Raw genomic sequence first — 12,018 nt, forward strand, 5'->3', positions numbered from 1 at the left:
GTTTTTCCTCCGCGTATAACTCGCCTCTTAATGGAGAAGCAGCGTTCGATTTTCCGCGCGGAAGGAGCGGCTCTTAAATATTCAATCTGCCAACTCGGTCGGTCCAGCCGCCCTCGTTCTTTCTCTCCCTCCCTCCTGCTCCCTCCACATTGGATAAGCATCCCTTCCCTTAAGGCGGAACGTCCTTTGATTCCTTCCTTTATGTTCCAGCGCGCGGAACTTCACAGTTTCGCTCTCTTGACAGTCAAATTACGGACTTAAAGGGGAACGGCGTACAAATTCGAATTCACGGTTTTTAATAATTTCACGAAAAGGAGACGACGAATATATTAAGAGGCGTCGAGTGTCAACGGTGTCTCCGATTTTTCTCAAGAAGCCTGACGGTTTGCTGAGTCTTGTCGAATTGACGTTCTCCTCCTCTCCTCTCCTCTCCTCTCCCCCGCAGCTGATACTTTTACGAACGCGACGTTCACGTTCGTAAAAATCGCGCGACTTTCCGCCGTGCGCTCTGCCCGTACATTACAGCGCGAATCACCGTAATTCATGAGCCGCGTGCAGGTGCATTCGTCTTATCATCTGCCAATTACGCTGGAAACTGCCGGCTCGATTATCTAATCCATACCTGTCACGCTCGTCTCGTGCAACTAGTATCTATACGCCGAAGGTGCACTTAACGCTGCACTTGCGGCAGCTGCACAGATCGGTCGCTCTTGAAAGTCTTTGGAAACTTGTACGGCGGGCGGGTGTATCGGTCGCGTCGCGCGGAGCAGCGACTCGTTCCGAGTTTAGCCGTCGTATCTGCAAAATGCACGCTACGTTAATTTTTCTGCGCATCGATTCGCGGAGCCGGAGTGCGACGCTAACAAAAGATGACAAGAGCGAAAATACAACGGCGCAATAACGTATTCTTTTCGAACCTTTAATAGGGTCAGCTTTTGAAATATGCTTGAACGTCGCAGCCCCGTAATGCGCTCTGCTAATCTTTCATTTGATTATACTCTCAAATGGGTCCGATTCCGCTATTTAAGTCCGCGAGATTTGATTTGCCTCTCGCGGAGCTTTCAGCTCTCGAGCGTGACATAATTACATCGTTGGCATTAACAGGCCGTGCCGATTTTTACTGATGAATAGCCTTGCTTTGAGTCCTACAACGTACTTTTGTACCGAGCAAATTCTTTTTCAATCGTCGCCCGTACACAGCACCTGTACGAGGAGCGGAAGGGGGACTTTGCGATAAAACATAAGAGATCGACTTATCACGTGCGAGTTCGCTCGGCAATTATGCAATGTCTGGTGAATTTTAAGGAATCGCGCGTGCGAGATGAATACAGATAGCGGAAAAATCAGGCGCGCCACCACGTCTTGTGTAGCGTGCCGGTCAAGCTGAAACGCGTTCGATGATGGAAAAGCGTATTGCATGGTTCCAACAGCACTTAATACACGTTTAAGCACTTAATACATCGCGTTACATGTTTGTAACGCACGACATAACCGGATTAAGTCCTCGATATCGAGCGCGCGCGTCCCTCCTCATATTTCCACGCTGTAAACGCGGCTTGTAATATAGCGGGCCGTTCGCTGTTCGTCTATTTTCTACTTTTCCATGTTGAAGGAAATTCAATTCGAAACGGACTGACGACACGCCAAACATGTCGCTCCCCATCGCAAAGCGACGCAGCTTCTGTTTGCGACGAAGCAGGTTAAATCGACCCGAAGATACCGGTTTCGCGATCACCGTTAAGAATATTTAGCCGCGAAGATCATGCAAGTAATAAAAACAACGTGCTCTCCAAAATAACATAAACGTATTTCTGAGAGAGAGAAAGAGAGAGGGAGAGAGAGAGAGAGAGAACGCTATTTAATTTGCATTTTTTAAACATTTCCCCTTAAGGTACGCAATTAAATTCGATTTAAAAGTGTAGAGTTTAAATAATATCAATAAGTTGGTATAAAATATGAGTATGCTGGATTTTTTAAATAAATGTGAAAGATCTTTAGAACAATTATATAAATGAAATCCGGTTTCAAGGTTACCATGCATTTTTCACTGAAATGCTATACTCATAACTGATCGTTCATTTATAAGCTTGGCACTGCAATCAGTAAAATCTCGCTGACAAAACATCATTAATAGTAACTACTGTTCCTATTACTAATGCACCTTGCAAACACAAACAGTGTAATTGCATGTAATGCGCGCGTAAACTGTTAATTCTATCGCCGCACAAACGTAGAAATAAAGTAGGCTTTGATACGTTGTACGAGGAATTTTGTGCACTACAGATTTTGCAGCGAGTACTTATTTTCGCTTATTTTCATCAAAATCAGCGAGACACACGTAAACGACGGAACAATGAAGTGGGAGTGTTTCCATGGAAAATAAGCAAATACTCACTGATCGGTGAAACAGAGCTCTTTTACTGATTCAGTCAGAAACATATTTACTGATTCACTTTAAGTCACGGATGCTCGACGTCGATTTATCAAAGCATAAATGCATATTCATCCCCCGCGGCGTGTTTCCGAGGATTTTTCGGACGACGAGGCTGAACATGCCGCGGTAATCGCGCCGCGTTAAGTACAAAAGGCTGTAACAATTAAGGTGACCAGTGGGCTCGAATGGGTTAAGGGTTAAGCGGCGTGGCACGAGGCGAGGCGCAGCAGCAGCAGAGGCCGGGTCGGACGACGGTGCGTTTCGCAGCGGTGGCCTAAAACGACGAAGGCCATCGGCAATGGCTGCGCGGCGTGGTCCACGCCGTATCGTCGGGAGATCTTGCGTGCGCGAGTGCACCCCCGTCGAAAGGGAGCGAGAGCGAGCGAGCGAACGAACGGCGCGCGAGCGAGACGAGGAAAGGGCGGCGGGTGGTGGAGGGGCCGACGCGGCGCGACGGATCGATAGGGGATACTTTTCAGCGACGCGCATGCGAAACCGTGAGCCAATGGTCGCACGAGGGTTCTTTCGACGACACGAGTCGCCCTTGGCGAGAGGGTGAGCTGGGGCGGGAGGAGGGCCCGACGCCCCCAGGGCCGTCGGCGGCACCCCTCGACGAAAAATGTCGAGCACCTATATATATGTATATATATGTGTGTATATCTTTCTCTCTCACGTTACCGCGCGGAGGCTGAATTTTTGCAAAGTTTTAACGAGCGCACCGTCGCATACGCGCACTCGGCGGACTCGCGAAACGCGCTATTGAAACTGCCGAATCGCGACTCGCTACGCCGACCGCTACGAGAACCCGTCGATACCCAACTCGCGATAATCAACTCGCGTATACACCATTAATTCCATAGCGGTCGGAGCACGCGTAGGGCCGGGCGCGCCCGGAGATAAACACGGCGGGCTGAATTTTAAACGGCATGCAAATCGCCGCGACTGCATTTTCATAATTTCCCCGACGTCATATTGTAAATACGATGCTGTCTGTATTTTCGGACGCGGGTAAACCGGTAATTAGCGTGCTTTGCGAGCACGCAGGGTCGACAGCCGTTTGGAGTTTCATGGGAGGGGAGCGCGACACGCGACGAGGGACTCGATGCGACTCTCCTGAATCGATAAAAATAGTTCTGATTGAATCAACAGAAGGAATATTTCACCGATGATCATGGACTGTATTCACCGATTTTCCCGGTGAAAACACTCCCATCTTACTGCTCCGTCTTCTATTTCATTGATTCTGATCAGCGCTAGTAAGATTCCACTGCATAACCTGCAATACACAAATTTGTTATACGCTGTACGAAATGCAAGTTTCTGCGTTCATGGTGATGGAATTAACGGCTTCCATGCAATTTGCGTGCGATGGCACTGTCTGCGTTTGCAAACTGCATCAATAACGCTAACAGTCTAGCGACTATAATTGTTTCAGTGAGATTTTACTGATTGCAATGCTACTGTGAGCCATAAATTATAAGTATAGCATTTTAGTAAAGAATACACTGAGTGTATTCTTTGGAGAGTAGCTCTCTCTTTCCTTCTCTCTCTCTCTCTCTCTCTCTCTCTCTCTCTCTCTCTCTCTCCCTCCTTCTTGGGACGAGACCGATCCACAAACATTGTCCCGAAAGAATTGGGGCGCGTAACGAGGACGATTTGATCATGCCGACCGCTATATATAGTCGATGAGAAGTTGCATTTGCAGAAGTAGGACCGCGAGTTTGAGCAATAACAATCGGCATGGTCGAGGCATCGGTGGACTCGCGAGACTGCCACTTCCGCGCCACATACTTCGGTATTCCAGGATACGAGTCGGCCGCGCGTGTTTATCAGCGAATTTCGCCGCGTGCGTTGTTTCCGACGTCAGACAAGGACGACGCTCGTTCCGTAAGGACATCACGTCCCGGCGCAGCGCCGGGCATGCAGATTTCTGCATCCCTCGCGTCTTGCGCTCGCGTCGCGCGCACGCCTGTGCGGACCTCGAGGTCGTTCCGCGCGAGAAAAACGGACGGCGGATTTTATTTACTTTTAATGCGATTGCGTCGGTCCGATTAACGAGAGCGTCTGACGATCTCGACATTGTTCGCCGACGTGTGGCGTTGTCAGCTCCGCGAACTTGCCGTGATATTGCGGGAAAAATGTTCCCTAACAAGGGTTGGACGTGTGCGCATGTGTGCACACGACACACGCAACGTAGCGTGATAATTATATCCCGTAAATGTTACCACGTGTCGTTTTAATGCGTGCCGATATTTTCCTCGGCGATCTCCTCGCGAGCTCGCGTCTCAAAAGCTGTTCCTGTTACGCGATAGTCGAATCCACCTTTTCGGCATGATTCGCCGAGCTGTGACTTACCGTAATTACTTTGTGCAATTTTGCGAAACCCTCTCCCGTGCGTAGAGGGAAATTTTCCGAATCTCCGCGACGTTAAAAATCGTTTAAAATTGCGGAAAAAGTTCGAGCACGCGCGTTCGTGTCGGCTGCATAATGCGGAACACTTGAATTTTGTCTGTGTGCGTGCGCGTTTGTCAAAGGGGTTGGGTTCGCGCCGTATGCGTGGAACATTTATCGCATTGCCGGCATCGTTACCATAGAATTAGGCGCGCGTTTCCAACGGCTACCACTTAGAAACCAAGTGCGCGCTTCTATCAGCTGTGCGTGCCGTGTGCGGCTGTGTGTGTTTGCGTTATCTAACTCATCGAAATTTAGCTCAAACGGTAATTACACACGCGCCGCAACGTGTTCTATCCGCCGTGATAATTAACGCTAATATAGTTAGTTCCGTTTGAAGTAGAAATAACGCGTCGCCGTCGTCATCGTCGTTGCGCGCAATTTCTCTTTCTGCCACCGTTTCGAGAGCTATTTGCGCGTGTTTGTTTTTCGTGGATTATCGATGTATCCGCGACAGAGCCCCGCTGTGAATTTTCGCTGCGCGCTCGCGTGACTCCTGGCGAAAAGGAAATGAAAGGAAACCTGCTATTGATTTCATTAACGCGCGCGTGTACACGAGCTGCAACAACGGAATGAATTAGCCGAACGTAACGGGAAACATTTTTCGCGCGCCGTAAGGGGCTGGGGTTACGGGGCGGCATTGTGCGAGTATCGATATAATTTACCGGAGAGCCTTACGATCGCGGTATTATTTTCCGAGCCTCCTTTGTTGCAACAATAGCTTTACAAAGCTAATTCAAATATTTTTTGTTCGTTCTTTCAGCGGTCGGCGGGGCGGGAAGCATATATTTTTATAGAAAAACGTCGATACGCGCGGCTAAGTTGATTCTGCGAGAGAGGGAGAACTCTCACACGGATAATTCGATACTCTATTTACGCTACTCTGTATTCATCGGCGTGCGAAATCGATTCTCCGCCTCCGTCCCGTGCGTTCATCAACCGTGCGGGCGCGCTTATAATCTACGCAAAATAATGCAAAACATAATTTCGCCGGCCAAATTTCGTTCCTACACACGGAGGGGAAAAAATATACGCGCCGATGTATATCCTGTGCTGTCGACGAATTATCCGCAATGATTCCATTGCGCCACGCCACTTAGCTACTGAAAAGTGAATTCTGTCCGGGTCAAACGTCGATGGACGCTGCCGTATTGAGACTCATTCAGCACCGGACACTTTCGCACGCACGCACGCACGCACACTCGCCGGTACCTCGCTCTTACACGCCTATCTGCCTGTCTGCCTGCCTACTTACCCCGAAGAAGCGCACGCCAAATTAGCCGCGCGATGAATTATCAGTCGGCGATATCGTCGTGCATAATTATTGCCTCATCATCAGCGAACGCCGCGCATTACCGGTTGCAACCGGTAGAAATTTATTTACGGCGGCAACGCAGAGAACGGCCTGCCGGCCTACCAGTCGCCGCTAATAGACGGTTGCCGGCGACTGCGTGTTTTCCCGTGGTAATAATTGAAAATCGTCCCGCGTGCCGCGCGGCGCGCGCGCGGCTCGGCATTGAAAAGGGCGATCGCGCGCCGATCACGATTCCGACTGCGGGCTGGCTCGTCCGTTCGCTATCTGCTGTCGCGATCTTCTCTTTGCCAATTAGTCCTCGCCGTAGCCGACAATTATGCGGCTGCGCCTGAGACCAGGCGCGTTCGGAGACGTCGGCAGATTCCTACTCTCGATCTTTCGCCACGGTGTACGATCGATCGATTTACCGATCGCCGACGAAGGTCAGCGCGACGCGTTCTGCCCGCGCGATCGACGTTCGCGACGCATCATTCGCTCTTCTTTCACCGCTGGAACGCGGATCCCTGATACGACGTGTGTGAGAGAAGATGCACGTGCAAACAATACGCCGACTAGAAATGCATCCCATGGTCCTGATCGATCCCAATCAGTTATCTGATTTGCACAAGATGATATTATCGAGTCTCGACTCACAATCAGCACAAATGTCTGGAATACAATACTCTCAGAGACATCCCAGTGGCGTCTAAAACAAGTGAGATCTCTTTCAGATGTCTCTTAGGCATTTATATTGTCTGAGTGACAAGTCATGTAACGCAACATGGCAATCAGGACTTTATTGATTAAAAGTAAGAACTTAATAATCAGAACTTGATAACACACCAAGTATATCTTATACAAACCAAGTAACTAATTGAGATCAATCTGACCAGCGCCACGGGATAAATTTCTAGTCGGAACTCTCGTGCCCTGAAATTTCTCTTTTTTTCTAGATGTCTCAAATGAGATATTTTACACTTCTGAACATTCTAAATATTCTATACATTCTAAATCTTATACGTTAAGAACGATAACGTTGCGCTTTCATTTTGATTACGTTTGCCGATAGAAATTTCACGAATCTTTCGCTGAGAATGTGTCTAAAAATAACGTACGATGCTGCGTAACCGCATAGAGACACGGTAATCTCATAATCTGTGCCGATTTACTCCGTTATCGCGATCTCCCCTCGCACATTGTTGATCCCTTCACCGGAGATTCGCGGTAATAGGATCGATTGATGTTCCAGGGATCGCGGGGAAGGTCAGTTCGAAGCGTTCCTTGGAAGGAGGAAGGCTCTTCTGCCTTGGAACGTCCGCGCGATCGAATAATGAATGCGGATCTTTTAGCCGCTTGACATATCGCTGTCAGAGCGCGGGCAGAAGAATGCCTTTGTGAGGCGCAAACGTGAAATGTCATCGTCGACCTCGTTTTGGATCGATGATAATTACGGTAATCCATTTTCGCGGTGGGTTAACGAGCGAGGTCGGGCCTTTTCCGGCACGACTGCGGCTCGCCGCGCTCGGGAAAGTGTTTTTACGCGTCATCGAGATTCTCGGCCATGGAAGCCGCCGTTGTCGTCGCTACTTTCGATTTTCCGCGGGGCTACGGAGGCGCGCGAGTGACCTTAACAGTCGCTCGCGCTTCTATCTGCGATCGGACCGCGTTTCTCGCCGGAGAAAAATGAAGAAACAAACGTCCTTAAGATTCATTTAGCGCACCTTCGTCCTTTCTCCACGAGGGAAAGCTCGAGTGGGAAAATCGCGTTTAATTCTCCGAGAAACGCGTAATGATGAACCGATATATTCGCGCGTGGCGTATTATACGAATGACAATTGCACTCAGCTGGCATTTAAGTTGACATGGATATACACTGACCGATCGGTAAACAGGTAAATATTGGCTGACGATGGATTACAACGCGGCCTGTCCCATAGGCGATGTGATATATTCTCTCTTGATTAATAGATTAATCAATTAAGCGGTTAATTAAACCGGCTATACTCCATATCTGGCTACCGCCGCCGCCGCCGCTGCAGTATCGTTAATATTATTGAGAGTCGGTTAATGGCGAACGTGATATTATGGTACCGGAGTGAACCCGATATTCGGTCTCTACCTCAGCCTGCTCTCCGATACATAGCGCGAGTTGAACCAAAATCGCAGTTTCGGACGGCAAACGAGACGTTTCACGCAAAAACCTTGCACTCGAAAACGAATTGTCTCGCTGGGGAAAACCTCTGGTTTCTCTATTCTGAACGCGCATTCTAGATACGCCTTTCTGATTTTCAAGTCGAAACAATACGCGTGACGCTCGTATAAAACAAGAAAAACGGAATTTGGGAATAAAAGGGCGTAAACGCTACGCGTCCAGAATACCAGTTCACCGAGCGACGAATCGATCGGGCGAACGTACACACTCAAATTTGAGCGCGAACGTCGCTCGCGACGCAGCATCCTCGCGTGCGTTCCTCGCGGCGTCGCGACGAGGAGAGCGAGGAAGACGAAAATGTTGCACTCGGTGACGCACCTCCACGATGCACCTGCAGCTGAGCTGCAGCGCGGCGCGCGGGGGTCGGCGCGAGCAGGTGCGAACGACCTTCTGCGCGACCGCTTACCCTCCCCGTCCGACGGTCCCGCGGAATTTCCCCAAGTGTTTGGTCCGCGCCGGTGCAGGTGCGGTGTCATTCCGGGCGGAAAGATATCGGGCTAACGGCACCGCGCGCGGACACGCATAACCATATAATCGAGATTTCATGGCTGATTCGTGCTCATTAGCGGCGCTACCAGGCGCGCTGATTAAACGCCAATTACCATCGGTCGATTGGAAATCGTCGTCGCGGCGAACGTTGGCGAACGTTGGCGAACGTAAATATGACTTTGATGCTCAGGCAGAGCGACGTGCGGCAGTCGGACGTATCATCAGATATCATCATCGTCATCATCGTGATCGCCGATTACTACAATATTTCGTATTAATTCCAATATCCATGGTTTTGAGCGTGGTCAGAGATCTCATTAATTGCTCAAAAAAGAAGGGAAATTTTGCCAGCTCATTCCGCTCGATCGCAATCAATCGCGTGATTTATTTTTCGCGCGCTATACTTATCTTCTCGCATTTTTTTCCGCCAACTTTCTCTCTCTCTTTTTCTCTGTATGTGCATCGTCATGATGCTGATGGAACGAGAATGAGAAACAAATGTGTGTCTATTTCCCGGGATAATTGCATCTCCGCGGCGGAAAAGTACCGTCGCGAAATACGCGTGTGCGTGCGCGCGGGCGAAAGAAGCGCAGAGAGTGCCGGCGCAGAATCGTAATAACGACGATGACGGCCGCGAGCATCGATAAAGACGACAAGCGCAGCGGACGAGTGGAATCCGCGAAAGAAGGCCGCCTCTCACCTGCGTGCGTGCCTCTCGTCGAGCTTTCCGCCGGTAGCGCCTTTCTTTTTCTCTCCCTCGCGAGGAATGACTAACACGAAAATCTCATCCTCGCGACGCGGTCGCAGGCGGTCGCAGACGGCTTCTGGGCTGACATTTAGGCATTGCTCAAACGGATGTTCAGCCACCACGAGAGCCGCAACTCTCGCGATCGGCTCGGGCGCTCAATTATCTCGTAGCACGGCGTGATGGAGCGTTGAAATTTCGCGAGGATCTCTCTGAGTCACAGATGTCTTTCATATAGCGCGTCAGCCACCACCTCGCCTGTCGCTGCTCGCCGACAGGCGCGATTTACGCCTTCCAGTGGACGGCGAGAACGTCGCTCTTAGAGCGCGGATTCCGTTCGGCGGGCTCGATATCGATGCCCGATCGCGTAATCGCAATGATAAATAGTAAATGCCGTGGGATACCGCGTCGATATTGTTCGCGCGCGCGAATGTGATCCGCGGCTCGTTAACGTCGCTAGACAGCGATATTTCCACATGTGGCAGCTAATAAGCGTAATATATATTGAGAAACCTCTCCGAATCGTTTGGTCGGCGCGAGAGAATCGAGAAGATTCTCCGCGCGATCTTTCCTCGCAACATGTCATGACGATTTCATCCGAACTGAAAGCAACGGCAGCAGAAACAAGCGCAAGTATCGTATTGCTATTATTATTGATTATCACTCGTGTCGATAACCAGTCACCATTAGTGGTAGAGTAATAATTATATTACCAAGAGACATTTATCGGCTCGAACGAATTGCGAGTTTATTATCGAGTAACCTCTTCAGCCTCTCGTGACACGCAGTTTTCGCGGCTGGACCTTGGCAGGCTGGATCTCTCGTTTAATCGGAAAATTCGACGAGCCGTCGGCGACGTGACTCCCCCGCCCGTCGACATTTTCCCGTCGTGTCCTCCACTCGACACCTCTCTCGCGGCCTTTCTTTGAGACAGCCCTGAGGCACGTAAATTGCGCGCGCAGCCCGGTTTGAAATTCGTGGCGCGCCGCGGAGATCCTTGGGGGCTGCGTTCCTCTCTCGCCTTTCGTTCCACGTCCGTTCGTTCGTTGGGTTCGTTCGCTCTCGCCCGTTCGGCTCCGGTCGTGGAAGTCGATGCTAAGGTCGGAGTGTTGTCGCGCGAGAAGGGAGTGCCGGGCGTCTGTCTCGCCGCCCTCCCGGTCCTCCCAGTAATCCCGAATTTCCTCGCGAGCACACGCGCTTCCCGCTCTCGAGGATGACGCTGCCGAGCCCGCTCGTCGTCGTCGTCGTCCACGTCGTCCTCGTCGTCTTCTCGGCCATCCGGCACGCCCGGCATTGTTCGCGAGCGATCGTCGCGCTGAGACCCTGATCGAATCGAGCGTGGTAAAGCTCGAACGGATCAGAGCCCGCCCTTGGAAAAGCGCCGGTTTCACTGTGCCGTGATACGCGGCCAACAGTTACACCGAGGTTACGTTCTCAGTGGCAAGCGAGTGCACCAAGAGAGACTATCGATTGCCGAGTGCATTTAAACGGCTGCGCGTGGAATCGCTAATAAGCGTCTCGCAGAGGCGTTCGCTCGCGTTTCGCCCCCGATCGTGCACGATTGTTACGTCTCATCGTCGCCGTCGTCATCGTCGTCGTCGTCGTTGTCGTCGTCGTTGGGTGAGCGAAAGGAAACCTCCCGACTGTCGCTGAGTCGCTGCTCCTCCTCCTCCTCGTTCTCCTCCTCTTCTTCGAGGATTGATCAATCGACGCGTCGCGAAGCGTACTCGTGTCTCTTTCTCTCTCGGGCTATCTTCGGTCATCTGTCAAGCACGAAGGATTGCATAATATCCTTGACACCATGGCGAGACGCACAAGAGGCCGGTAGTTCGTGGTTGGCAGGGATGTCCTCGTGACATGTTACCCCGTGACCTTGGCTGGCGCAACTACAACGTCCTCCGCGGAGAGGGTCGTCTTCTGGTGCGCGGATCCAGCGCGAGCACGAGCGGCCGATCAGTGTCCTTCAATCCCCGTGAGATCGAGTATCGCCTGCTGCCGTTGGTGCAGGTCAAACCTGACTTCGTGATTCCATATGTGCTCTGCTGGAGGGTGCCAGGCGCGACCCACCGGATTCAGGTTCACCCGTCGGCCGTCCAACGTCATCAGCACCATCATCAGCAGCAACAACAGCAGCAGCACCAACAGCAACACCACTATCAGCAGCACCGTCAGCGCCGACGACACTTTCAAGGAGCGCCGCGAAGACGTCCTGCGCCGCCACCGCCTTCGACGGAACGTCGTCCTGCGTACGCTACGCAGCGTGACATCCTTGTGGATTCTGGTATGGAAACAAGGTGAGTGCGTTGGAGTCCGGAGTGACGTCGAGCCGCAACGGATCGCGTGAGGTTTTGGGGTCTGCGGTTTTCATAGTTCGGGCGTGTCGCCCCCCCCCC

At 51.2% G+C, this 12,018-nt stretch overlaps 1 protein-coding gene across 1 annotated transcript in view; it reads left to right on the plus strand.

The window, feature by feature from the left end:
• Positions 1–10,645: 10,645 nt before the first annotated feature.
• The window catches only part of LOC116845982 (protein gustavus), a 173,700-nt gene continuing 172,327 nt past the window's right edge, over positions 10,646–12,018 (plus strand). The window contains exon 1 of the mRNA XM_032819274.1: positions 10,646–11,919. Coding sequence (XP_032675165.1) covers positions 11,483–11,919 — 437 coding nt within the window. The 5' untranslated portion in view covers positions 10,646–11,482. The remainder of the gene's footprint in view (positions 11,920–12,018) is intronic.

Source organism: Odontomachus brunneus, unplaced genomic scaffold (genome assembly GCF_010583005.1).
Source record: "Odontomachus brunneus isolate Ranch 3 - 2012 unplaced genomic scaffold, Obru_v1 Obru_scaffold_059, whole genome shotgun sequence".
NCBI classification, from domain to species: Eukaryota; Metazoa; Arthropoda; class Insecta; order Hymenoptera; family Formicidae; genus Odontomachus; species Odontomachus brunneus.